Source organism: Anser anser, assembly GCF_964211835.1.
Source record: "Anser anser genome assembly, chromosome: 3".
NCBI classification, from domain to species: domain Eukaryota; kingdom Metazoa; phylum Chordata; class Aves; order Anseriformes; family Anatidae; genus Anser; species Anser anser.
The window spans coordinates 89,556,406-89,584,083 of NC_139722.1; the positions used below are offsets into that span (position 1 = coordinate 89,556,406).

Here is a 27,678-nt window from a genome sequence, read left to right on the forward strand (position 1 = left end):
CGAATGGAGCAGGAGTCACCGAGCAGAGCCTGCAGCCATGACTGAGGGGGGGGGGGACTGGCAGGTTGGGGAAGCACTGGGGCAACTTTTCCCTAGAAAAATGCCATTCGCGAGGCTGCGGCCGAATGACCGGTGCCAGCGCTTTGTGCACACCCTTATACATAAAATATTCAGAGCGTGTGCGTGTACAGACGGTGTGTGTAGGGTATACACAACGGGTATGTACGCGTAAGGGGCGCTCTCCCCCTCAGCACCACGGCGAGGGACGGGCCCTTCCCGCCCCGCCGTTGCTAAGCGGGGGGGGGGGCGCTGCTTCCGCCCGGGCGGCCGGGCGGTGCGTCACTGCCGTGCGCCGCCGGCGGCGGGGGCGGGGGGCGGAGGCGAGCGGGGAAACGAAAGCGGCGGGGCCGGGAGCGGGCAGCGGCCGGGGGCAGGCGGACGGGGACGGGGGGCGGCGGCCGGAGCCCCCCCCCCGGCTGCAGGGAGGAGGAGCCGAGGCTTCGCGGCCCGCTGTCCCGCCGGGGCTGGGTGCGCGCCCGTTCGGGTTTGGCGGTGAGAGGCTGTAAGGGAGCCCCGGGGGGGGAGTTGGGGTTTGCGGGGGGAGGTTGGTGTTGGGGCGGCTCGGGGGGGCCCTGCTGCCGCCGCCTGAGGGAGGGGTAAGTTGGGAAGCGTAGCGGTGAGTGCCTCGTGAGGGGGCTGGGGTCTGCTCGCTGCACGCGGGGAGGTCGGTCCGTGCGTCGCTGAGCGGCTGCGACCTGCTCCTTGCAGGCACGATGAAGAGGAGGAGCGAGCCTGACTTCGGCAGCCCCCAGAAGAAGCAGAAGAAGAAGATAGAAGACCTGGGGCTGACCCTCAGCTCCACCTCAGACGACGAGGCGCAGTTCAGCAATCATACCACGCAAGGTGAGGCTGGAGGCAGGGTGCGGCGGGCTGCTGTGGGGGCCCAGCCAACGGGTAGGGGCTGGGGGCACGTCTAAATCCTCATCCGTGGCCCTCATCCACGAGGTGTGGAAGGTGGAGGTGGATGACAATTGCGTGCCCCAAAGCTGTGGAATTCTGGTCGTATGTGAGCAGCGTTAGCCTTCTCAGGCTCAGGTGCTACTTTTGGTTTTGAAACTTCCAGTAGCGAGGGGCTGTGCAGTAACAGAGCATGACATTATTTAGGAGAATCTTATTTAAGGCTGACTTATTTAATTTGAGGGGAAATTTCTTCTCAGAAAGAGCAGTCAGGCATTGGAACGGGTTGCCCGGGGAGGTGGTGGAATCACCGTCCCTGGGGGTGTTTAAGGAGAGGTTGGACATGGTGCTTAGGGACGTGGTTTAGTGGGTGATAATGGTAGTAGGGTGATGGTTGGACCAGCTGATCTTGGAGGGCTTTTCCAATCCTAATGATTGCATGTTGGAGGTGTTTAAGAGATGTGTGGACAGGGCACTAAGAGATGTGGCGTAGTGATGGGACTCGTTAGGTCAGGTTAATGGTTGCACTTGATGATCTTGAAGGTCTTTTCCAACTAGATAATTCTATGATAATGCCTCATTGTATTAAAAAACCAACCAACCAACAACAACGAAAAAAAACCCACACCAATATTACTGCCACATTTTTAGCAGATGGGAGAAATTGAGACATACAAAGTGGGTTGACTGGGGCTCTTGTGTTGTAGCGCTGTCCCTTTTGCTGGTTCAGCGTGATTTTTGTTGTTGCTGTTGTAAGCTGTGGAAGCTTGCAGGTATTTGGTTTCAGGAAGAGAAACTGCTTTGGAGTTTGTTAACTTAATTGCCTGCTTTGTTCTTTAAGCTGGAGTTTGCTTTCTCACTTGGAGTATACCAAAGATGAGGAGAGTTCCCTACACAATTGTTATCCCTATTGTAGAGCGCTTTAAACCCTCCCAGGGTAGTGGTACTACATGTTGTCTCATACATGTGCCTGCTGCTTCTCGGTCTTGGGATTTCCCTTGATAATAGTATTAGTGAAAAAGGGTCTGAACACAGAACGAAGCCTTCCTCTTGTGAAAACAGAAGGGGATGTGTATGGAAGATGAGTGCTCAGTTTGGGAGTAGGCGTAGTGACAGGGTACGGTGTTTGTACGTGTCTTGCAAGACCACAAGTGAATGAGGAGGTAGACTTGTAGGGTGTTGGAGTTGGGATAAAGGCTATCAGGAACTGAATGCAGGACTAGGCTGAAAAAATCAAAAGTTTTTCTTTTTTTTTTCCCTTTTTATTATTGAGTTCAGTTATGGGTCAAAATAGGCTGTGAAACTTTATGGAACGAGTCAATGCAGTTCAAGGAAGACATTCTGGATAGGTTTAAATGTTTGGTAGTCTGTTACACCCGTTGTGGTTTCAGATGAAAAAAAGTAGGTTGGAAGAGAGAAGTGTTTTGAGATATGGTGCATGTATTTGCTGATCATGGCCTAGTGAATGTTAAAAGTAAGAAGAGATTTAAAGGAACTTTCTTGAGATTTTATAACAGGTATTGTGCTTGAGGCACATCATGAGACCTGGAAAATAAAAAATAATGATAATAAAAAACAGCTCAAAAGCAGACATCAAAGATAATTGAAGCCGTGGACTGGAGAAGCAGAAAGCAGTAACTGGTCCTAAAGTAAAATCCTTTTTGATCCAGTTCATCTCTAAGAACTTTGTGAAGGAAGGAGAAACGTAGCTTGTATGACAGATGTTTGGAAAGCAAGATGGGCATATAATATTGCAAACATGCTGTGTCATAGCTTTCTTTGTCTTTAGCTGGAAGTCTCAAAGGTTGGTACTGTAAGCTCTAGCACAGAAGTTACCTTAAAGGGTGATAGTTCAGCTGCAGAGGTTGGACACACATTGAAACAGTTTTAACTACAGCCGCATATTTCACTGTGGTCTCTCACTTTCTGACCTCTTGTAATGACCTTTGCTAATTCTCCAGTTGTTTCCTGTTACTCCACTGATGCTCTGTTATCCATAACAGGAAAATACAGAGGTCTGTGAGTTGGGAGAGGAATATTGTGTTTTTTTTCTTACATCAGAAAAATTTAAGAAGAGTTCAGTCCTTTCTAGGTTATACCATGCTTTAAACATGTGCAGCTACCTAATTTCTTTTTAAGTGATAAAGAGGAAAAGGTAAACTCTATTAACAGCAACTTTTCTGCGTTATCTCCTGGCAACTTAGGTATTTCAACTTGTAGTTGTGTAAAGGAGTACAGGATGACTTCTAGCCCTCTGCAAACAAGGAAGGCTTGAGAGGCAGAGGTCTGATGAAGAGCGCGGCTGTGCTTGTGGTTTGCTGCTCCAGTAGTCTTTATGGCCTGCCCCACTGCTGGTGCTAGACAAATTTCAGGAAGGAAATTTGTGCCGTTGCTTCATCCTTGTAGTGATCACACCACAGGAAAAGGGGGGGAACTCCCTGGGTTGTAGGGCCTCCCTCCCTCCCCACCTGGTGTGGGGCAGTCTGAGACAGCTGTGACATGACTACCACCCGATTCCTGCCCAGCTCCTAGCTACACTCAGAGGAAATAGGTTTGGGCATCTCACAGCTGTGAAGCAGCAGTGAAGCACTGCGTAGCTCATCCAGGTCTAGCTTCTTAGGCCAAATAGATCCCAGGGTAGAGCTGGGCGCAGGCAGAGCCCAAAGTTTGGTGCTCATGGAGGTTTGGCTGCATCAGTTTCAGGTGACTTTCAGGTGACAAAAATTGGGGCGCGTGCTGTGTGTGGTGTTCCATTTCTGCCTTGATTGGGTGATTGACTTCTTTAACTTCCTTGAACGTTGGTCATTTTTTTTTTAACCTAGATTGCCATTCTTTTGCATGGATTTGTATGCATTGGTAAACTTCTTTAGAGGTGAAAAATGGTCTCTTTCGGTAGTGAACTTATGGCTTTCGCTGCTGAGGCAGATGATGGAGTCAACTGAAGTTTCTTGTGGGGTGCTAAAAAGGATGCAGCTCTGTCTTTCTGCATTATCGGCCATTTTGTAGATGTCCGTGTACCTGATTTTTGTTCAAGTCAGGGATGCACATGCCTCTCTAATTAGGTAGGGAAATGAGGAGAATCCAACACTGTGTGTTATCAAGGTGTCAGTAACTGCTGTTTATCCTCAGGAAGGAACCTCTGGACTGTCTAGGATTATTGTAAAGCTCAGACACAGCACAGTGTGCTATTGTGGTCGTGCCGTGGCCTGCTGTGCTGCTGGCATGGGGTTTGCCAGGCCCTTTTGGGTATGTGGAAGCCACTGTCTGAGAGAGGTGGTGTGCATCCCTGGGACAAAGGGGTTGATAACCAAGTGTTGGTTCCATGTGGTATTTTATATTGCACCTGAGTGCTTCCTGTAACGCATTTGAGATACTGAAGTGTACTGTCAGACTCAGTGTTTGTTGAGATAATTTAATGAGTCGCACTGTATAGCTCTTGATGTGATTACTTGAGATGTCTTGCTTTTTGTCCTTCTTTTTTTTGTGTGTTCACTTCTCTTGCTTTTCTTGTTTTCAGAGTCTTCCAGTAGCAGCAGTGGGTCTGAGAGTGAAAGCGATGAAAAAAGACCAGTCTTCAGCAGTGAGTTCAAACAAGACTCTCTTGTGGAGGGTACTTCATCCCGCTACTCAATGTACAACAGTGTCTCCCAAAAGCTCATGGTAGGTCAAAATAGTTTGGGTCCAAACTATCGAGATCTGATGAGAGCAAACTGAAAAGACCAGTCTGTTCTGAGATTTTTTCACTGTGATTCTGATCATTATTATAGTGAGGTTCTCTGTTTGATCCAGCTAATAAGCAGCTGGGGGAGGCGGAGAGAGATTTGTAGATGGGGATTTGACTTTTTAAAAAAAAATAAAGTTGAATTCACATTCCAGGCCTTGGAGCAGGGAGGTGAATGTGAAGAGAAAGATTTCTGGTTCAGGCAGTTTGCTGAGCTAGAGAAAGAGCCCTACCTTGTGTTATTTTGCAAATATGTATGGTTGAGTTAACAGATGCCCTGTAAGAAAGGCCTTTACAAATTCTCGGATTGATATTAATTCCTTTTAGTCTTGGCAGCTGGCTGGCCTGCCCTTGCAGAATTATTACCGTAATTGTTAAGGTATTTCTTTCAAGCAGTGCTGCTCTGGTTTATGTAGGGCCAGAAGTTTCTTGGAAACACATGGAGTTGTGAATAATAGTAACTGTGACAGCTAAACTTTGAAGATGATCATCAAGCCCTTCATTACACAGTGTTAGCATGGGGAAGAAAGAATTTCTAGGAAGTTTTAAGAAAATTGTTGACTGTTTCTTTCTCATGGTAGTCCCAAAATTAGCAAGTTTTTTCTGAGTCTAGAGGAAATAGCAGGTTGTAGAGAAAAGTTTCTCCGAGTCCGTGCTGCTACACATTTTTCCCAATGCAAAATTCATCACTGTGGTATTGTGAGCATCATAATCCTGAGAGCATTTCTATTCTTGACAAGAGAAACAAAAACATTATCGCCAGGGGCAGCAGGAAAGATGAGCCATAGTTATGTATGACTTGAAATGTGACAGGAGGTCTGGGACTTGGAAGAGGACTGAACTCAGCTCTCTCTTTACGCTGTGCTGCTCGCAGAGGAGCAGGGGTCAGCAGTCCGGTGCTTGGTGGTACACCAGTGTGTAACTTCCATGGTGGTACACCAGCGTGTAACTTCCTTTGCCAAGTTAGAAGTTCAGTCTCCACTAGAAGCTGGGAAGTGCTAGTTCTTGCTAGTGGGAACAGGGAGCTGCTGCCTTTCCAGGAGATGGAATGCTGCTAGCCAGCTCTATCATCTCTCATACGGAGCAGGAAGTTTCAAGTCTTGCTGAATTCAAAACTCAGCGGGGTCCAGAGGCTGTGAGGTTCTGATCTAGCCCCTCTGGATAAATCCTATTGCCGATCACTGCATGTCTGTCCACACGCGTTTTTGTAACTGGGCTGCAGTTTGCTGATTCTAGCACAAGACTGCCTTTCTCTTGGAGAGTTCACTCCCGATCCAATCACCACGGTACAGGAACTTCTGCTACTGAATTCAGAAGGCTCTCCTTTGTAAGGCCTCATAAATCTGAATACAAAGATTGATTGAATGTCTGGTTGGACAGCTTGGTAGCATTAGGTAAGTAAAAGGAAAATAGTTCTTCATTACTAGATGTTCAGAAGTCTGTCCTCAGAACTGATGTATAGCAGGCTCAGTGGCTGTCACACTGGATGTACATATTTCAAGGACTGCCTTTCCAGATAGCAAAGGCAATGGGTAAACTCCATGTACCTTTGTATAAAAACTGTCTGATATTATTGTGCTGCTTCTCATACAGGTTGATAACAAGCAGTGTCTTTGTTGCTTTTCACAGGAGGGAGCATATGGATGATGTATTCATCCAAGTGAAAATTCTTAAGTCTGTTATTTACTTCTTGTTTTGCGGATAAATATTGGAGGGAGTAAAATTGGCTGCATTCATGCTTTTTTTGTTGTTCTCTTATTGCTAAAAATAATAAATAGAAAAGCTGTTAAAGTAGCAATTAATGAACATCTTTTTTTGAACTGAAGGGATGGAGTGTGTTTCAGGAGCAGTGTGTTTTGCATTCCTCATCTGGGTATTAGCTGAATTTTAACTGATACTTGCAATGTATGTGACTGCATGTACACAACAAATAATATCACCACAACATGATTTTTTTCTCATGCCAACATCTTCTGGTTTATGAATTTAAAAACCCACTGAACACAGTGGTGGATGTGTCCTTGCTACTTCTCCTTTGGAGCAGTGTGTTCCTGAATTTTTCTAATTTGTTCTCTTTTCAAACGTCATTCTTTAGATCCGTTTTTTTTCCCTTCCTGCCTCAGTGGAGTGAACTCAGTATTAAGTCGTGAAAGCCACTACTGAGATTAAAAGTTCTCAGTGGCTCCAAGTCACTTCAGTGTGATGGCTCTTTTCTGGGCTAGTCTTTAATCCCAGTGGCAGTACATAAACTCATATCTACTTGCCTCAGTGTGCTCCCTTTGTTTTCTTTATAGGCCAAGATGGGCTTTCGGGAAGGAGAAGGTCTGGGAAAATACGGCCAAGGCAGGAAGGATATTGTTGAGGCCTCCAATCAGAAGGGAAGGAGAGGCTTTGGGCTGACCCTCAAAGGATTTGATGGGGAGCTGAATATCGATTGGCAGGATGAGCCAGAGGTAAGTATTTACTGTTTTGAATCCCTTTTCCATTGCTGGGTTCAGGATTTGCTCTCTGGGAATATTTTTATAGTGCTGATATAACTGCTACTGTCAAGTGGTAGACCCAGGCCCAACTTTGTCCCATGACAAAGCATGTCAAAACTTGTTTTATGTCACATGCATTAATGGTCTGGCACAAAATCTTTCAGGTGGAGTGTTGCTGTGATCTGTGTGATTTGTTTCTGAGCTTGTAGTAGAGAATGTGATGGGAAACTGTTATCAGGCTGTTCTGAATTTACCCTTTTTATTTTGCATGTCGTTTTTTATACCTGCGTAGGTGGCTTTTTTGTAAGTATTTTTCTGGATGTGTTTAGTAGTCGTATCTAAACTGCTGTGATGTTTTATTCCTGTCTCTTGACAAGCTCCTCAACAGGAAAGAAAATTGGAAAATAGAAATGGGTGTTGTCAAGAAGTTAAAGCCCAGTTCTGGTATTATTTGATACAAAACAGCTGCTGTATCCTTGTTTTCAAGAGGAAAAAAAACCAACAACACACAAACAACAAACAGTGCACAAAAAAACACTGAATCCTAGGGATCTGGTCAAGTGGAGGCCAAGCCAGAAGGTCCCAGCCATTGTTAGTGAAGGGCAGCAGTGCTATTGAGTCACACGGTGTGCTTTATTGTACTTGGTTCTCCTTTCTTTGAGTAGTTTTCAGTGATTGGAAATAATAGCAGAGGTTATTCCTCCAGAGCCAGGAATTTGAAGCCTGTTCTGTAGGCTTATTGGCTTAGGGTTCGTTCTTCACCATGTTTCTGCATCTCACAGCAATTGTTACCTGTGACTTGCTCTTGTGGATGATAGTGCTATAACAAATGTAAGAAGGTGAGATCTTAGCAGCCGTTCTTTGTGAAAGAGCGGCGTCACTGTGGTCTTCACTGCCAAAACAATTTCTTCCCAAGATCATAAGAAAATGTTTAAATCCTGAATTAAGTCATGGAGTGGGGGAGTCTTTCAGAAGAAACTGTGTGAATGGATGTGTAAAACGCCACCAGGAAGTTTTTTTTTTTTGTCAACCGTCTCCTTTGCAACGTCTCTAAAATGTACCTTGAGAGCACGAGGCTTTAGCTTTATTGGTTATTTATCAGATGAGAGAATAGTACTGTTCTTTTGTTGGTGGTGTTTTTTTTTTTTTTTTTTAATCTGATGAAATGAAATGTGTTTTAGGCAAGGAGGAAAAACTATAGGGCCCTAAAGTCATGGCATAACCCTCTATGGTAGGATTGGTAGGCAAACCTTTTGGGAGCAACTGGTAGTTACATTTTGCTAGCAAAATCTTACTTGACTCTTCCCATGTTTTGTTTTTGCAGCCTAGTGCCTACGAGGAGGTGGACTGGTGCCTTGAGTGTACCACGGAAATCCCTGATGCCCAGGAGCTGAAGGAGTGGATGACTGTGGGGAAGGTAGTTTTTTAGATCCCAGTACTTACCAGCCTAAGAAGACACGGGAATGCTCAGCCTGAAACAATTGCCTTGTCAAAGAGTTGTAGAAAATCTAGGCTGGAGGAAGCCTCTGGAGACTGCTCCTGCAGCTTTCTGCCTAAAGCACATCCAGCTAGATCAGGTTTCTCAGGGCCTTGGGTTGAGTTCTGAATATTTCCAAGTACGGAAATCTCACAAGTGTTTTGAACATCTGCTTCAATGTTTGCTAACCCAATTAGCAAAATTATCTATATAGCTAATGGGCATTTATTGTGTTGCAGTTTGTGTCCATTGTTTCTTGTCCTGTCACTGTGCATCTCTGAGAAGAGTTGAGGTTCACTTTCTCTTATTTCCTACCCTTAGGTAGTTGTAGGTAGGAATAGGATCTTGCCTTTTCCGTCTCCATTCTGAGCAAGCTTTTCTATCAGTCTCTTATACATCAGATACTTTTGCACCCTTGTCATCTTGGTGGCCCATTTGCTGGGCTTGCTCCAGTGTGTCAATATCCCCCTTGTACTGGGGAGTGCTGAGCTGTATGAAGTATTCCATGTGTGGTCTGAAGATGCTGAATAGGAGAGAATTGTTTCTCTAGCTGCTGGCTGCACTCCTGCTGATACCACCTAGAATGTGGTTGACAGACTTCACCCTTCACAAGTTCATGTTGCCATATTTGCTAACTGTTGTGTGTTCTCATCCTGCTCCAGAGGAAGATGGTGATTGAAGATGAAACAGAATTCTGTAGCGAAGAGCTGCTACGTAACGTCCTGCGGTGCAAGGTGAGTCCTGTTCCTTAGTGAAGAGTGGAAGTTTGGGGCAAGCAAGTGAAATAAACAATTGAAAGGGTTGAGTAATTGACTGGTGATTGGCAGGAGCTCAGAACATCCTCTCTCACCTCTGTGTGACTGGTGTGACCTAGAATCCTGGTTGCTACTGCCTGTTTGTCGATCTGTTTTGTACCTCAGCCTTCAAAGAGATGAACAAAATCAGTGGTGTTCCTTTCTGGGTTAGTCCAACTGAAAGGTTGTAGACTTGAATGAGCTAAGGAACCAAGCTCCCTTTCTTTTCTTGTGTTACATGTTTCCTCCTAGATTTGATCATACCCTTATGAATTGCTGTGTGTGTGTGTATATCTGTGAGAGAAATACCTTCAGCTGTGACTTCTTTTGAGGTGGCTAACCATGCTATCAGGCTCTGGAGCTGCCAGTACAGAACTCTTCAGTGTCACTAAATTTGATTAACAGTTGGGGTGGCTTAGAAGAAGAGTGCTTATTATGTGACAGAAGAAAATTCTGTATTGGTGTATCAAACCCAGCATAGAGCACTCTAAGGAGCGAGAAGCTTGAGGACAGGAAATGCTTATGCTTACCTATCCCTTGAGCCTATGTCAAGTCCAGGTTGATTTTGTTTCTGTTTGTGCAGAGCGTGTTTGATGAGTTGGATGGAGAAGAAATGCGTAGAGCCCGAACAAGATCCAACCCCTATGAGATGATCCGTGGAGTCTTCTTTCTGAACAGGTCTGTAGAACGTCTGGTTATGCAGCCTCTTTCCCATGTATGTCCACTTTCAGCCATGGGAGCCAAGGTTGAAACTTAATAGGTCCCTATTTATGTGTTCACAGAGCTGCAATGAAGATGGCAAACATGGACCATGTCTTTGACTACATGTTTACAAACCCGAAGGACTTCCATGGGGTGAGGGCCTCCCTTTAACTTTCAAACGGCAGTACTTTCTCAGTGGAGAAGGTGGAGAGAAAGGAGAATCCTTAGGATACTGGCTGGGAAAAGAGATGCTTGAAAGACATTTCTCTGGCTGAGTAGTGCAGTTGATGGTGTGTGGTTTAACTGAGGGGAGCTGTTACTGGGTGAGTAGAATTTCCTCAGTTTCCTTTCGCAGAGGCCCTTGATAAAGGAGCGAGATGCAGAGCTGCTCTACTTTGCTGATGTGTGTGCTGGTCCTGGGGGCTTCTCCGAGTATGTCTTGTGGAGGCGGAAGTGGCACGCAAAAGGATTTGGCATGACCTTGAAAGGACCAAATGATTTTAAACTAGAGGACTTCTATTCTGCTTCCAGTGAGCTCTTTGAACCTTACTATGGTATGTAGTGCATGCATGAACGTTACCTCATGTTTTTGCTTGTGCTCCAGCTTCTGCATCAGGAGTGCGGCTGGCATTTGTACCAACGTGGGGATCTTAGAGGAGCCTGTTTCTAGATAACCATTTTGCAAAGTAGAAGGGGGCTGTCTTCTGAGAATGGGGTTGAGATCGGTGAGCTTGCATATCAAGTCACGCTTCTGCACTTATTTCCATTCTGCCAAGAAGACGTGTGTCCTCTTGTAATACTTTGTACTCGCTTATCTGAAAACTGCAGAGTGCTTTAAGATGGCTTGACAATAGTTCTTCCCACTTGACTGATGTAATTCTGAAACACACTGAGTTAGATGAGTTGCCCAAAGATCTGTGAGAAGAGGCAGAGGTAGAAGCCTTACTTGATTGACTGGCAGTATGCTTCTGTATCAGACCTCTGTGGCTCTGCTTTGATAATTGGTTGTGGACTCTCAGTACAGATAGCTAAAGCAGATTAGGGCTATAAGCTGTACCTGAATCACTGTGACTAAATGAGCTTTTTAATATAAAGAGGTTTAAACTAATGTGTTACCATGTCTTTGAGGCAAAGTGTGCGTAAACAGACTATTACTGCACCTTACCTCATGGATGGTAACTTGTTAAGCTAGTTTATGTTTGTGCCATCTATCTGTGTAGGCTCACGGAGTAGGAAGGGGAGATAAAAGGATTGATAGTCTTCCTGCTTCTTATTTCGGGCCATGTAAAGGAAACTCAAGTGTGACTGTCCTGTAGAGAAGATGGTAGCCAGTTTGATTTTCCACTGGCATGTTTTTCTTTATCCTGCCACCACTGTGACTCTTGATGTCTGCCACTTTTGACATCTAACCATGAACTCTTAGAGAATAGCTAATCTTCAGGATTAGATGTGTTAAAGAGAAGGTTTGTGGCAAGGGCAGCAGGGCAGATAAATGCCTTGTTCTAATGCCTGCAGCATTTGGATCTTCATAACTCACTAGTGCTTTTATGGAGAGAAGGAGATACCTGGAGAAATGAATAACCCAATGACTTTGATGCATTTTCTTGATTCCCTTTCTGTCTGTTGTGCTGTAAAATCTAGGGAGATGTATACAACTCTCTTCCAGTGATGGGAAGGAAGTAGATTGCTGTGATATTTGTGTTTTGAAGAATAGTAACAAATCCTAGTGTCACTTTGCTTACTGACAGGGTGATTGACGAGGAATTTGGTTATCAAAGCACTATCATGCATCCTGATCTCTGCTGTTTTCTAGTCTTGCAGTTGTTCAGTTAATAGAAGCTGTAGTTTTTAGAAGATTTATAGGGACTAAAGCCAACTAGAAGTTCCGGCTTCTCTGAAGTCAGAGTTGGTAACCTCTAGAATGCAGCTTAGATGAGCTTTCTAAAACACTAGCCGGGGGGACAATGCATCTCTTTAAAGAGCCTTATGGGAAAATTACAAGCCTTCATGCAAAAAAATAGGAATTTCCTTTTTCCTACTCTCTTTATAAACTTGTTTGCATGTGAACAATTTTTGGGGCTGATTTTTTTTTTTTAACTCCAAATTATGTTGTGTTTGGAAGTAGGTGATTGTTTCTTTAGAATTATTCTAATTTTTAGTTGAAGGTTTCCAAAGCACCATGTAAACAATTTTGCCTTTGCTGTAAAAACATGTTACTAAGAGCTGAGCTGTGCAATGAGATTGAATCTTACGTTTTTAGTGGTTTCAGCTATTTGTCATTTCTACTTGGGTGAGAATATTACGTTGTAATGCAGTCAGTTCCTGACTCAGAGGAGGGCAGCAAGTGATTTGTCATTTGTTGTGGCTAATATAAAAGTCATCTTTTGAGCATGGTTATTGTATGGCTTTGTTTAGCCGTGACCACAGAAGCTAAATAGTTTTTCTAAATTAACAACCATCTTTGGTGGTGAACCAGGGAATATATTAATGCTTAGTCACTTATTGAGGTCTGTGTAGTGTCTGACTAAATGTTAATTGCATTCAATAGATCACCTGTTTGTACTGATCTTTTGTACTGATCTTTGCAAACACGTTAGTAATCGTCTCTTCCTTTCCCCTCAGGAGAAGGAGGGATTGATGGAGATGGAGACATTACTCGCCCAGAGAACATTACTGCTTTTCGGAATTTTGTTTTGGACAATACTGATCACAAGGGAGTGCATTTCTTAATGGCTGATGGGGTTAGTCCCTTTCTTTTTCTTCCTGCACTAATGACCAAAACTGGTACCTTGTACCTCAGTCTGCATATGATATTTGATGTGTCTGCACTTAAAACATGAAATTCATTAAGGCTTGTCATTAAAATTCCTGGTGGCAGTGTTTTGTATTGTTAAAAAACAAACAAAAAAACATGATTTAGCTGTACAGAATTGTTTGCTTGAGCAACAGATTTGTGGAGATGCTAATCATATGTTATATGCTTTGCAGGGCTTCTCTGTTGAGGGTCAGGAGAATCTGCAGGAGATCCTAAGCAAACAGCTGATGCTTTGTCAGTTTCTTACAGCACTGTCCATTGTCCGGACAGGTATGTTCCGTCTGTTAATCATCTTCTACCTTCTGTCAGGTGTGGGTGACATTGCAGAAGGATGCCGTAGAATTTTATTAACGTGCCATGAAGTCTGCCCTGCCATGAGGCTGTATTGCACAGGATTGAGCGTATATACGTTCGTTCCAAGATGGTTGTCACAAAGCTAAGAGAACTGGGACAGAAAACTTAGGCTATCTATGTCTGTTTTTCTTTTTATTACGAGCAGGAGGTAAAATGCAGTAGTTTAAATCTCTCACAATATGTTATGTAGCTGTCTTGGGCTAAGGTCATAGTGTGGTAACTGGATAGTATATCTGAGCTTTATGGTATCAGCTGGCCCAGCTGCTTTCTGATCATTCTAGCAGGCTGGTTGGAACACAGTGGTACTAATCCAGTTCATCCTTCCCTCTAGTTTGTGGCTTTTCTCCTTTAAATCTGCCATCTCTGATCAAAACCAGCTCATCAGCTCATGCTGTTCTAGCTGTAACCCGTTACTGCCAAGTGATGGACATTACAGCTGTATCTGGTTTTGATGGTTCCTCTCTTCTGCAGAATTTAGTTAGCATTTGGCATTGACACACAAGAGCAGAAGATAGGAATGTTTATCCCATTGTCATTTATCTTGTGTCCTGTGTTCAGAAGTACTTGAGGCAATGATCTGCTTAGCAGTAGTCTTGAACATGATATGGTATAAGGAGTAACCTTCTTTAAGTCTTTCCTCTCTGAGTAGATATAACTGCCAGACTGACTGCTTTTTGGTTTAGGGAAGTTGGAAAAGTTGTTTGAAGGCAAAGGGTGGCATGCATGCTTTTCTTTCTAGATGACAAGCAATTCTGTTTAGGTAACATCAATTAGTTTGTTCTTCCAGCCCGAAACTTCTTGTTGTACATAATGGAGCTGCTCTTCTGAGGCTTTTGCATAGCATGCTGCAGTGCCATAGGGGCATAGTTTGGGCCTGGGAAGGGAGGCTAGGGAGTGGTAGAAGGCTTGCTCTTGAGAAAGCACGCATACTGATTTGATCCTGGTCAGAAAACTGCTTTTCCCTTTGCTGTAGAGATATGGGGAAAGATGGTTCATGGAGCCACATTGGCCTGCTTCTTGGAAAGTGTTTTAGATACTGTTTAATTGTACAAAACCACTTACTGTTTCTGCAGAAGAGAAGATTAGTGAGGTGCCTGGTATCTCCTTGTTTCTTTATAATCTGCTGGTGTCACTGTGCTTCCTCTCTCTGCTCCAGGAGGACATTTTGTCTGCAAAACCTTTGACCTGTTTACTCCATTCAGTGTGGGGCTTGTTTATCTGCTGTACTGCTGCTTTGAGCGAGTGTGCATCTTTAAACCTGTGACAAGCCGTCCTGCTAACTCGGAGAGGTGAGATTCTTGAGCATGAGGGATTACTACAGAAAGCCCGTCCTCTAAATTCAGTGATAGATGAATTTAGGCAAATGGAATCTCTGTGACCTCACTCAGTTGGCAACTGTTTTGGAGGAGAAAATGTTTTAGATGCCTAGCAAATTATGATGTTTGACAAGGTAAAGAGGGTATTTGCCAAAGTACACTTGATTTTCGCTGCCTCTACTGAATTCCTTCCGGAGAGAGAAGCAGTGGAACTGAGTATGTAATGCTGTTATTGTACCTGTCAAGTTTAGCAGAATTGATTTACTACTTTAGGGAGATCTGTGGCATTTTGAATAGGGTTGAATTTCCCAATCTTTTTGGAAAGTGGAAACTGACATATAATGACTTTGTGATAAGTGAAATTTCACCTTCTTGGGGGCTGCCTGGGGGAAAGAATTCCTGGGATTTGGGATACTGTCCTGACAATGGGAGCATGGCAGGAAAGTTGGCTGCGTGGAAAGGCCCGAACGCAAATGATCTCTCTGCTCTGCAGGTACGTGATATGCAAAGGGTTAAAGCTAGGGACTGAGGACGTGCGGGACTACCTCTTCATGGTGAACATCAGACTCAACCAGCTGCGCAACTCCGATGTGGATGTGAATCTAGTTGTCCCACTGAACGTGATCAAAGGGGACCAGGATTTCTATGATTACATCGTCCAGTCCAATGAAAAGTGAGTGCCTGTGGGCAAGGAGGGCTGCTGGCTGTAGGCAGGTCAGCCAAAACAGCTTTCAGTTGCAGATGCTTGCACTCATGGAGAGGCTCGTTGATGCTGCTGCACTGCTCTGCTTCTGTTCCAAGAGGCTTAGCAGGGCAGAGGGGCCCTGTGCAGAGAGGGGTTATTACTGTGAGTGACTGTTTGGCTTCTGTGTACCGTCCTCCTGTGTAGACTGGAAAGGAGGATAGTGCCTAGTTCTTGCTGGTGGACTTCTGGTCACTCTGATTCATGCTGACAATGATCCAGTGATTCTCTTTGAGGATCAGTCAGGCTTCTGCCTGTTGTCCCAGTAATCTTCCATGTAGTTTGATCTTGGTGTAGATAAACTTGCTCCCTGACTGAAATTTTCCATCTCTTTTAGCCACTGCAAAGTTCAGATAAAGGCGCTAGCTAAAATTCGTGCCTTTGTTCAAGACACGTGAGTATATTCCTCTGGCTTTCAGTGAGGATTGAACTAACTTACTGTAAATCAATTGCTTTGCCCTTCTTTAATGTGTTCTTAATTTGAGCTGGTACTTTACTTGACCTTTAGAGCCAGGAAAATTAATAGTGCTTTTAGGTAGCTCAGTTTGTCTCTGCCTGAGTTGCTTGCAGAAAAGTGTGGGTAGCTGAAGGAGTCCTGAAGGTTGATGGTCTGTTGTCACCTTTATTGAGAAGGCTACCATGCACTGCGTGCCTTCTGATTAACATACATGGGCCTGCTTCTTAGCAGGCTGGTATGTTCATACCTGGCTGGTATGTTCAACCCTACAGTAATTGGTTAAGATGGGCATGGTTCTTAATTTTTCAGGGGTTAATCAGAGCATCTAAGTTATGTACCTAGAGTTACCTAAAGCATGCAACATGAATTTCTCACGTTCAAAAAACCTAAAGCTATTGCAATGTATAGCTATTTCCCTGACGTGACTTTTCTGTTCAGGTGTCATTCAGAGATCACATAATAGAAAGCTGAGTGAGCCTGAGAGCCAGAAATTGTCTAAGAATGAATCCTAACATTAACGTTTTTTTTGTGTGGGGAGGGAAGCAGGAGCCTCTTTTGAGTGTAACCTGTTGAGGAGCACTGTATGTTTGTCATTCCCAAGCCTGACAATGAAAGATGCAAATTGGATGGGGCTGGGATATGCTAATGCTGTGAGAGCAAGGAGGTTTCACCATTTTAATAGTCTGCTTCTTTTCTCTTGAGGACGCTGATCGAGCCACGGCAGGCTGAAATCCGAAAAGAGTGTCTCCAGCTATGGGGGGTAAGTAAGCTGCGAAGCAGGGAGATTGTAAAGGTGATAAAATCCTTGTTGTGATGAAATAAGGATGGAGCCAGAGTACAGATAAGCTTTCTAACCAGAGGCCTAATATGTTGTCCTGGGGGAAGGTCAAAGATTATTTGGAGCTTTTCATGTAAACAAATAGGATGATGCTTGTAGGTTATGTGTATGGCTTAACTGAGCAGGCATCTGATTCCTCTGCTTTGCTGCAGCTGAGAATGTTCGATAGCATACAGAGTGAACTCAGCACCTAGTGGTTTTCATGCAGTAGAGCTCTCCAAAGGGTCTTGTTTTATGAGTCTGCACGTTCTCTTTCCTGAGCCTTTGACTGTAGTGAGGTCATACATATGGCAGCGTTTCACTGAAATGTGGATGGAATCAAAGATGTAGCCTGAAACTTTTTGAAGCTGCCTCAATGTTTCCTCTGAGACATAGTATACCTATGTTAAATTTGAAAAACATCTGAGACCTTTTCTTTGCTAGATGACCTCTCCAGCAACTGAAGTCCCAAGAGCAGGAGTTTCAGGGGGCAAGATGTTCTGTCATGTATTGAAACCAGAAAGGTACACGTAAAAGAATAACACTTATTATCAATTGTTTGGATTTTCCTTCAGATTCCTGATCAGGCCCGTGTTGCTCCCTCATCTTCAGATCCCAAGTCCAAGTTCTTTGAGCTGATCCAGGTAAGACTTCACGCAGAAGCTGCTTCTGCTTCTTCTGAGTTCTTTTGTATAAATAGGCCTTTTCCCTGCAGGAATTGAGAGTAAGAAGTCCTGGATTATTGTTTTATGGAGAAATTGCATTTATCTATCTGTTGATGCATTGTATCTAACTTGCCTTTTCCATACGTTATTCTTTAGGGCACGGATATTGATACCTTCAGTTACAAACCCACTCCTCTGAACTCCAGTACACTGGAAAAAATCCGCCAAGTGTTAGATTACCGGTGTATGGTGGCTGGAAGTGAGCAGAAGTTCCTCTTGGGACTAGGGGTAAGTCCTGAGAACAGTCAGACTTTACATCCAGGAGTTCTGCTGGTTCATTTCAGTGCTACTATTTTGCCTTGCAAATTCATCCCATTCTTTCCTGACCTCAAAGGCCAGGAAGGATTCTTATCAGCAGTCCTGGATGCTGCTAGTTATTTTATGCTTCTTTCTCCTGACTTCACTACTTTTCACTGTAATTAACCCTGTTTTTGTAATTCCAGCCTACACAGAGACCCGTACTCTTGCTAGTGTCTCTAATTGCTTTCACTGTCCTTTTAAAGGTGTTCTATTTCTGGTTCATTATATAGGTATGAAAAGTTAATGACCGATTAGAAACGATGTTTTTGTGCTTTTGCTGTAGAGATTGAGGTTCTTCCTTAAAATTTCCCACAAAGAAACTGCTTGTGACGGCCTAGCACAAAAAGATTCTTCGACAATGCTCTGCAGTTGGTCAGAGGTCTCTCTTCCATCCCTACCCTCATGAGGCCTTGGGTGAATCTGACTCTGCCTTCTATACGCAGAAATCACAGATCTACACATGGGATGGTCGCCAGTCAGACCGCTGGACAAAACTGGATTTGAAAACTGAGCTGCCACGAGATACCCTTCTCTCTGTGGAGATTGTTCATGAGCTGAAAGGAGAGGTAGGAAGCTATTCTTTCTCTTACAAGTGGCTGCAAATAGAATGGGCAGTTTCACTTATTCTCTGTAAGGTACTGCAGAATAAATGTTCCATTTGTGCCAGGTGTGAAGGTTTATTTTGTTTGATCTTTAGAGAAACTATTTCAGATTAAGTTCCTTCTTTCTGTCCAGTGCTAGAGAGATGAGCTTTTAACATAGTTTTGAAACCCCTTTGGACCTGACATACTGTTGGCCTACATGCCAGCAGCTGGTGACATTGCCACTAAGACTTGATCTGTTCTGTGGCTCTTCGGGTACGTAACTGTGCAGTAGTGATTGCAGGCCTTGGAAGAAGACCCTTGAGGTATATTCACAATATAAGGTGTTGCTGCCTGGGAGTGCGGCTGTCCTCTGGCACCTCAAATGAGGATGCTGTAGTACACTGGGCTTTGTGCTGTGCTACCTGATGAGGCACTATTGTGCCAGAGAGCTGGTGATGGTAGCTGTGGTCCTGCTTTCTCTCCCTCCCTTGAGACAACTGTGCAGTTGAGATATGCCGGTTCTTGGAGGCTGGCGTGTTACTACACAGTGGGCTGCAGGGAACTGGCATGCTTCTAGTATCTGGAAAGGTGCTCTCTCTGGAAGAGAATGATGCATTGCCAAAAAAATTGAAAAGAAAAGCTATAAAAGAAGCTGAAATAGCAACAGACAGTCCGAGTAGTAAGTTTACATATTACTTTCTGCAGGGGAAAGCGCAGCGAAAAATCAGCGCTATCCACATCCTTGATGTCTTGGTGCTGAATGGCAATGATGTCCGAAACCAGCATTTCAACCAGAGGTACGTAGGCTCTGGAGAAGTTTCTTTCTTGTACGTGAGTCAGAGTGACTGTGAAATGTTTTTCATGCTAATAGCAGAATGCTGAGCACAGGGAGACAAGTGCATTCAGCTGAAACACTGCTGTAACGATGAACTGTGACTGAACCACCTCAAAGTGAAGTGGGTATAGCCTTTTCTGTCTGTACTGTCTCTGTGTATGAGGGCAGGTCTAGCTCCATTCTTAGTCTGGAGTGAGCCAAGCACAGTATGGATAAACTGAGCACCCTGGGAATATGCATGAGCCTAGCTGATAAGTGGCTCAGGGAGAAGGAAAGACCCTCTGTTTCCTTCCTCAGGGGAATGATGTGTCTCCTAGTCTTGCTTGCCTGTTTAGGCATCAATGTGTTCAGCAATACACAGGCTTGTAGAGGAGGCTATGGAAACCCATTCCGAATGGATATGGGTCAGAATCCATAGTAGCCAGTATCACTGGGCACTGAACTGTGAGGGTGTGGTAAAAAAAAACAAAACTGTTTCTCAAGTGCCCATTTGGGGAGCAGTGGAGGCAATCTGCAAGTACTGAAGTGTCTAGTTGGTTATTCTGCTGAAACTGTTACCTTCCTGGTACACCAAAGATCTAGCTCAATTGCAGGATTCTCTTTCTGTTCTTGTTCAGGATTCAACTGGCGGAGAAGTTTGTCAAAGCTGTTTCCAAACCTAGCCGGCCAGATATGAACCCGATCCGGTGAGTGACTCTTCTTTCCCTCAGCCTTGCATGCCTTGGTTTTGCTGTGTTCAAGGATGAAGATAAGGAGATGAAGGACTTAAACTTTAAGCTGAAATTCATAGTTGGGTTTCACTGGAAAGAGGCTAAAAGTCCTTTCAATATCTGAGGTGAGGCTGATAGTAGAGAATTTGTGCCCTCCTTTCACACATCAGACACTCACGCTTTCATCATAGTGGACTGGCCAGCGCTGGTCTCAGATGTGTGCTGATGTCTACCGCACAGCTAGCTTATTGCAGTCTTTTATGTCCTTGTCTGCCCTGAAGGGTCAGCAGAGGTACAGAGAAGCTGACTGTTAGATAAATGCAATGTGTATCAGCGTTTGCAATCTCCAGATGGTTAGCCTGAGGAGAAAGTTTTAGTTACAATGTCAAGAAAGTTTCTAACAAAGGGCTTCAGCTTTGGTTGCCTCCTGACTTTCTATTTCATTAATTTTGCTATAGCGGATCACGAGAGCATTGTTGTGCTGGGTATCAGATACATATTGTGGACAAAATAGTTTCTGTCTCAGAAGGCTTTCAGTCTAGCTAGAAGTGCTATGATATTGCAAGAGAGGCTGGAGTATGGCAAAGAGGATGTTCTGCTTGATGATAGATGAATGGGAACTCAGACTCAAGACAGTCACAATTTCTGGAGGAGCCTGAAGCATTGGCAAGAGCTGAAGATGAAGCAAGGAGGAGGCCTGTCGAAATGGGTAGTAGAAGGGTTCTTTGCTCTCATGAAAAGGTGTTCAAACTGTGCTGTTTGAAGCCTGATGATTATAGCAGCATGTGTCAAACAGGTGGTTGGGATGTCTGATCAGAGGCAATGCTTTTGAAACTTTCTGATTCGTCTTCATCTCAGAACAACAAAAACAAAAGCAGCTTGACATAACAGGATGATGATTCCAAATCGTCTTTACTGATTAAAAAAACAAAACTGTTTTTACCTCAAGGTAGCTAGCAAGTTTTTGGTGTCTCTCAGGATAATGGTGAAGATCTTTCAGTTTACTTTTACTGCAAGGCCAGAACCTGCCTGGGGCTGACCTTGGTGAATTTACCTCATGGGAAAACAAAAGCACCTGACTTTCACTGTTCTTCCTCTTCTGTATACTGAGCCTGAGGTAAAAATGTACAGCTTCCTTAGCAGTGAGGACACTTGTATGTTGCTTACAGCAACCCATCTGTGAGAAAGCAGATGTCACGTTTTTTCAAGCCAGGAGAAATAAAGCATAAGATTGGAGAAGGGTGAACCTTAGTCATACTCAGCCACCTCATGCTGTACAGAATGAACTGTTGTTGCTTCTTACAGGTGGGACAGAAAAAGAGGACAGTTCAAGTTTTTATTTTTTTAATCGCCTTTTTTTCTTGTTTCTTCTTCCCCCCCCAGAGTGAAAGAAGTGTACAGATTAGAGGAGATGGAGAAGATTTTTGTGAGGTAAGTGACTGGCTGAAATGAGACGTTCCAGGGCCTATGGAGAGACTGTCAGCCACCAATGCATGACAGCAGAGGAATGGGAGGGATGTGCTGATTTGTGCTTGAGCAGTCCTGGAGAAAGATTTTGTAAAGCTCTTGAATCATGCTGCTGAGCCCTAATGCCACAGACTTGGCCAGTGTGCTTTGCAGAGGTAGGAGAAGCAACTGCGCTTGAGTATTTGTGCAGAACTGTCAGTGGCTTGAAAGATTTAAGAGTTCATACCTGAAATGGGAACCCCATTAGGATTCAGTGTGGTAGGTCACAGATCCTTCATTCCAACACTAGATTTGCTACCTGATATAGATGGCTGTTTTTTCTAGCCATGCAGGGGAAGCAAGAGGTGGGATTTTCAGGGATGTGGTGATTTATCCTGTCATATTTTCACTGTGATGCTCTGGAAGGGGTGTGTGGGTGTCATATTGCGTGCAAGAGGACGATAAAGGAAGAAACAGGAGATGCTGTGTTTAGCAATCTCTATCACTGTCTTCTCTCAACATTCAGGTTAGAGATGAAAGTCATCAAGAGTTCAGGGGGAGTACCCCGGCTATCCTACACAGGCAGGGATGACCGGCACTTTGTACCCACAGGACTCTACATCGTACGGACTGTGAATGGTAGGAAGAGAGAGTCCCCTGCTCTTCATTTTTTTTTCTCTGCACTTTCAAGTAAAAAGTATTTGACTAGGCTCACTCCTCCTGTAACTCTGTAAAAAGTTAATGGCAGTATTCCAATGGCTAGAGATTGACTGTTGTAGTGAGCATAGCTTAGATTGGGAAAAGGTTCAGGGTGTTTCTGTGATAGTTTATTCAGTTGCAGTTTGATCTGTTGTGTGGGTAAATCAATTTATTTACAGGACTGCCTTTTTTGAGATTATAATTGTTTACCAAAAAGATATTTTCCAGAGTAATAGTACATGGAAACATCCTGTTTGGAATGTCAATTTTTAAATGCAGGGAGAATGGGATTTTCTCAGTGAATGCAAAAGTGTGGGAGGCAGGTGGTCTTGAGGGAGGAAAGGGAAAAGGAGTAAGAGAAGAATCACTGTTATAGATTCCTTGGCCCTGTTCGCACTATATGTGCGTTTCTACCACGCTTTTATCCTCATTCCATTTTCGATCTAATCCCTGTGACACTTTTTCTGCAAGATCCCTGGACAATGGCGTACAGCAAAAACTCTAAGAGGAAATTCTTCTTCAACAAGATGACCAAGCAAGCAACATACGACCTCCCTGCTGAATCCATCGCACCCTTTCAGTGAGTACTAGCCGTGGCAATTGCCAGAGCTGAGGCTGTGGAAAGGTAGCTGCATCTGGATGGTTGGAAGGGAGTTCAGGTGTGCTCTGCTGTTTTTGCAGTTGTTTGCACTGCAAGCACAGCTTGGCCACCAGCAGGGTGTGCTGCGTAAGCTGATACCTCACAGATTTAGGAAGCTGCTGATCTGGAGTTGTTGCTTTTGCTGTTGATTGCTATGAATAACACAAATCTTCTCACAACGTCATGCCTCCATCTGCAGCAGAGTGTGAGTGAGTGAACCTTGCTGCACGCAGGGAGTCCTGCAACTATAGTTTATTACATCTCTGTATGTTCAGATACTTCACTGGAAGTTGCTAATTTAAAAGTCAGTCCCAGTTAATTTAGCCCAAACTCTGGTATAAGTTTTAGGTATCCAGAGGTTGTTTAATGAGAGAGTAGGAGAAAAGCAGTATCCCCTTGGGAAAGGATTGTCACTGGACTGTCATTAACGCTGTGGGTGCTGAATGCCACCTGTATCCATTGGGTACTAGGCCAAGGCAGCCTTTGAGTACAGCAGATCCTGTGTCTGTCTGGTAGGTCAGGGCTCGTGGGTGGAGATGTTCTGCACACTTTGCCCTCTGGTGGTCTCAAGAGATATCCTCCACTACCAAGGACTCTGCCTCTAAGTGACAGCTTGACCTGAAAAAGTGCTCCCGACTCTCTTTCTTTGAATCTCCTTACCTACTTTTCAGTTGCACTCATAAGAATCTTTAAGCTTCCCTTAACCAGCTAAATAGGAGAAGGGGCTTAAAACTGTGAAAGGAGAGGCACATGGTGTTTTTTTCCCCTCCAGGCCTCAGGATGGGGTTAGTTCTGTCGAAGTACCCAGAAATAGGCCAGTATGAACCTTTATGAAAGGCTGAGAACGTAGAGCTCTTGTGTAGGACTCCAGAAGGGATGTGTTGTGTTGTGGTTAGCGAGTACTAATGTGTCTGTAATTAGCCATTGACATGTGCTCTTGTCACTGTGCTAGTACTGCTTTGTTAGAACAGTAGCACTAAATAAGCTATGAATATTGTGTCAGTACTTGTACAAAACTAAAAGGCTGCTGTGTCGGCAGTAATTAGCAGCTCTGTTTTCATTATGGCTGGGACTGTGTTGATGCAGCGAGGGGGGACTGTGCCTGATGGATGGAGTGAGAGATGGCGTTGTAGGACCGGAACTCTCAGCAGCTGAGTAGAGCTTGGTTATTTCACACAGGGGGAAGGAAGGGATGGTCATAGCTGTTTTTGTACAGCACAAAGGGCTGTTCATTTGCAAAGCTCTATAAGACAGCTATTACTGATTCTAGTAGGTTTGTCGTGAGTGATTAGACTGCTAGTTGCTTCTGCTGGCAGACTTTCTAAATTCTTCATTAATGCCTTTCCATTGCCTGCAATGACAGTTTCATCCTCTGAAAAACTTGTGGAGGGAAGAGAGGGAGGTTTTCCCTAATGATCTGTCTCCTTCCAGCAAATACTGAACTGACTCTTGAGTGAAGTTAGAATTAATAAGTTTGCTTCCATGGAAATCTCTTAGGCTAGGAAGTTCCTGTACATTATGGGCTATAAAGTTTGTAAGATGAGCGAATGGATGTACTGGTCTAAGGCACCCCTTAGATAGAGTACCTGTGTGGCTCCCAGCACAAGAGCAGCTGTGCCTGTAGTGCACTTTGTGGCTAACAGGATGACAGGGTTTTCCTTCCCCTCTTCTGCCATACTAATCCCGCTCTCTTCTCTGTCCACAGTGTCTGCCATTACAGCCGCCTCTTCTGGGAGTGGGGGGAAGGTGTCAAAGTGCACGACTCTCAGAAAAGGCAAGATCCAGAGAAGCTATCAAAGGAGGATGTCCTGTCTTTCATCCAAGCACACTACCCCTAACCCTCTGCCCTCTTGAGGGGCACCGGGTGGGGCTGAGCCCAGCTTGGATTCTTCAGGGCCTGACAAGACTGGGGAGACTCCACAGCTATCCTGGTCCTCTCCAGAGCTGATTCCCTGGAGGTGACGTAACCAGGAGGCGCTACGCAGAAGGCTCAGGACAAGGCTCTCCCTTGTCAGTGTATATAGGAGTATGACCCAGGTAGCGCGCCTGCTGCTGGAGCACCTATGGTGACTCCTGGAGTCGAGTCCCTTTTGTCCTGACCTACTGCGTGCATGAGGCCAAGGGGCTGGCAGCTTTCTTTGCTCCTGTGCAAATATTCAGCAAGGTTTGTGGAGCTCTGTGTGCGTGTCAGGGCTCTCCAGGCTTGTGCTTCCCTGGCAGTGGGAAGGAGCAGAGGAAGGTGGCAGGGCTGGGCAACAGCGCGCTGAAGCAGTCCTGCCTTGTTCCTGGCAGCTGTCCATCTCCTTGGCCTCGTGAAGGGCCTTCGCTACCCCGTGGAGGGTAGTAATTCATTGGGGAATGCTAGCTTTGGGGCGCAAGTATGTATTCTTGTTGGTATCTCCGACGTTTCTGCTATCGAAGCACTTGGCTGGCCATCGGCAATTCCGATGCGGTGGTGTCCCACTGGACAAGAGCCAACACAGGTGATGACTGGACTTCCTGGCACCGACTTGATGTTCTGGTGCCACGGGTTTCTCAGACCTCTACAAGCTGCTGTGATAAGGATTTCCCCTTTCTAGGTCAGTGACTGATCCTGAGGCAGCAGCCTGGGGTTAACCTGTGAGTGTCTGCCTCATGGTACTTCTGAGACCAAGGTGCTTTGGTTCTTGGTACTCAACAATATTACCCAAATCTTCAGGAAGGAAAGCGGACGTGGGAGGGAAGACAAAGGAAGTTTGCAGTGCTGGGGGTCTTTAGAGGAAATAATGGGAACATAGGACTTTGTTAGACTTTGTTAGAAGACCCAGGGCTTCAGCAAAGAGAGATCTTGACTTTGACCATGTTGGTTAATAGGAAGAAATCCTGTCCCCTGACTGCTCCCCTGGAAAGGATACCAGAATTCAGTTTCTAAACGCCAGAGTGGGCTTTGACACCCTCCAAGTCTCATCTGGCCCTGGCACTACACCTGGGGTGAAGGCACACAGCTGTGACACTCTCAGCATGAAATTTATGTCAGCAGACTTCTCAACGCGTTTTTATGCTGGGCTCAAAGTTGTCTTCTGTTGCATGATTTACCTTCAGTTCTGGCTTCCATCGGGCTTTTGCCAGGTCTTCCACTTAAATCAGAAGGTAACTCGCAGTTGACTGCTTTTAGCTAAGCAGTTACCCCCTTTTTTTGTTTGCTTTTAAACACATATTAGCAGTAGGGAGGAAACTGATTTATGGGTTGTCTGAACTGTGCCTTAAAGAAAGCTGTAGTTCTTGGGACTATAGCAGTTGCTTATTTTTCCCCCCAAAGTTGTATGTAGGATTTGAAAAAGCTTTATGTAGTAAGACATGGAAGTTCTCACTTGCAGGTTTATAGGTGCATGGGTGCCCTGCACCCCTCCCGAAGAGGCCGTAACAAGGGTGGCATGTTGTGGAAGTCTCACTTTCATCCACCCTACAAGGTCCAGCGTCATGTATAGGTTTTGTCCTCCTTCTCAGCATGCAGTGAATGTCACCCTACAAGTAGGCCATGCTCTCTGAGCTTGGAGCACTTCCGTGTCTTCACAAGCACATAATTCCCATGTGCCCGTGTTTTATTTCTCTGCAGTTTGGTATAAATGAACATAACAGCTCGATCTCCTTGCACCAGACAAATGCAGGTGCAGGCTTGGTGACTGGAGAACCACACCCCTCGGCTAGGGGAGCAGCACAGGAGCTGGTCTGTTGCTCTGTGGAAACTGGAGGCAGAGCTAGGGCGTGGATGGGTTATGGATAGGTGGCCCTGAATGCTGTGCAGGGGAGTGATTCCATTTTTTGTCAAGCTCCAGCCTGAAGTGATGATGTGGGTAAAAGGTTCTTCCATGTGGTTGGTCGATAACCCTCAGACGCGGGTCTACTGAAACAGCTGAGGGGCTGCACGTTGTCACGGGGTCCTGTGGACGACCTGTAGCTGCCCTCTATTTTCAAGCAGAGGCAAAATATAAATGAGAAAGGGTAGGCTCCCCCCCGTGAAGAACAAGAGCTCTGTCACCGGCAGTTTGCTCTGGCAATGGCACTTCCACGAGGGATGAGGAACCTTCCCTGGGGGCCAAAAAAAAACAAAACACAAACAAAAAAGCACCTCCAACTGTGTGGTTTCCAGACCTGTGTGCAGTTGGCTTTTTAAATCAGTAATTTGAGGTCTGACGTTTCTGCAGACAGCCTTGAGGCTGTTCTAATGCCGGCAAGTGTGCTGCTCCCTCTGCCAGGCTCCTGTGCTAAGTGTTAGGTACTCCACTCAGGGCTCTGGTCTCCCTGGGGGCTGGCAGGCAGAAGGGTGACGAGGAAGTATGCTGCGGAGCTTGCAGGCTTTGGAGGGTGCAAAGGAAATCTCAATAGCTGCAGGCTAGCTTTTATGAACAGATACTTCCTCTTTGCCCTGTTGCCTCTGATTCCTCCCAGTTTTAATTTGCTTTTATTTTTATTTTTGATGCACTGAACCATGATTCTGAATCCCCCTTCAAGAAGGCAGGCATGAGGCACCGTGCTGCTTGCTTCCTTGATGCAGGGTGAATTTGGAGGGATTATGTTGGGAAGGGGGGTGAGGAAGGTCTTGCTGAAGGGAATGTTTATGTACATTAATTGCACAATGTATTGTTATTAGGCTGTGTATCATTTTGTGTTGATTTCTCTGCTTTCATTGTCTCTATTACCAATACAGCCCCTTTAGTTCACAACAGTGCTTATTTACTTTGTTTCCCACAAAATCTGGGCTAGCAGTTTGCGTTAGTGTGGAGACAGGAGTGCCTTGCACAGTTACAACTTTGAAGGCAGTCCTGTTCTCCTAAAGGCCTTCCTGACAAGTGCTTCCTCAGGGCTTCTCCACATCTCACTGGACCAGGATGAGAGGAGGGACTGCAGGGCCCTATCTCCAGCACTCCTTCCTTACTGGTGTGCTTGGCTGCTTTTCCACTGAAAGGAAGCAAATGCTTGAAACCAAATACTCAGGCAGATTCCAGGCCACAGCAGTGCAATAATCCACTGTTGAGACCTTGCCAACCAGATATATCAAAGTGCCTAACCCCATCCAGCCTTACTGCGATGGAATGTGTGCCAGCAGTGAGATGGGAGACAGCAGGAT

General features: G+C 45.0%; 1 protein-coding gene across 3 annotated transcripts; it reads left to right on the forward strand.

Annotated features, from left to right (window-relative positions):
• Window positions 1-368: 368 nt before the first annotated feature.
• On the forward strand, window positions 369-27,274 carry CMTR1 (cap methyltransferase 1). Of its 3 annotated transcripts, none has more exons than XM_083828471.1 (24): window positions 369-562; window positions 769-903; window positions 4,475-4,617; window positions 6,973-7,131; window positions 8,483-8,575; window positions 9,298-9,369; window positions 10,013-10,107; window positions 10,212-10,284; window positions 10,487-10,685; window positions 12,754-12,872; window positions 13,120-13,216; window positions 14,457-14,589; window positions 15,110-15,289; window positions 15,696-15,752; window positions 16,518-16,575; window positions 17,208-17,276; window positions 17,454-17,585; window positions 18,101-18,223; window positions 18,947-19,038; window positions 19,694-19,762; window positions 21,170-21,217; window positions 21,759-21,871; window positions 22,403-22,511; window positions 24,277-27,274. In XM_083828471.1, exons 2-24 carry the CDS (start codon window positions 774-776, stop codon window positions 24,407-24,409), a joined length of 2,496 nt encoding a protein of 831 aa, XP_083684597.1. In that variant the 5' UTR covers window positions 369-562; window positions 769-773; the 3' UTR covers window positions 24,410-27,274. The 3 variants fall into 3 exon arrangements, with proteins under 3 accessions (XP_083684597.1, XP_083684596.1, XP_083684598.1); XM_083828470.1 differs by having other exon boundaries at window positions 369-552; XM_083828472.1 differs by having other exon boundaries at window positions 378-528.
• Window positions 27,275-27,678: the final 404 nt, after the last annotated feature.

Coding starts and splice junctions, on each gene's coding strand:
- CMTR1 (XM_083828471.1), top strand. CDS start 774: ATGAAGAGGAGGAGCGAGCCTGACTTCGGCAGCCCCCAGAAGAAGCAG. Junction 9,370..10,012: donor GTAACGTCCTGCGGTGCAAG/GTGAGTCCTGTT, acceptor CTGTTTGTGCAG/AGCGTGTTTGATGAGTTGGA. Junction 10,108..10,211: donor GGAGTCTTCTTTCTGAACAG/GTCTGTAGAACG, acceptor ATGTGTTCACAG/AGCTGCAATGAAGATGGCAA.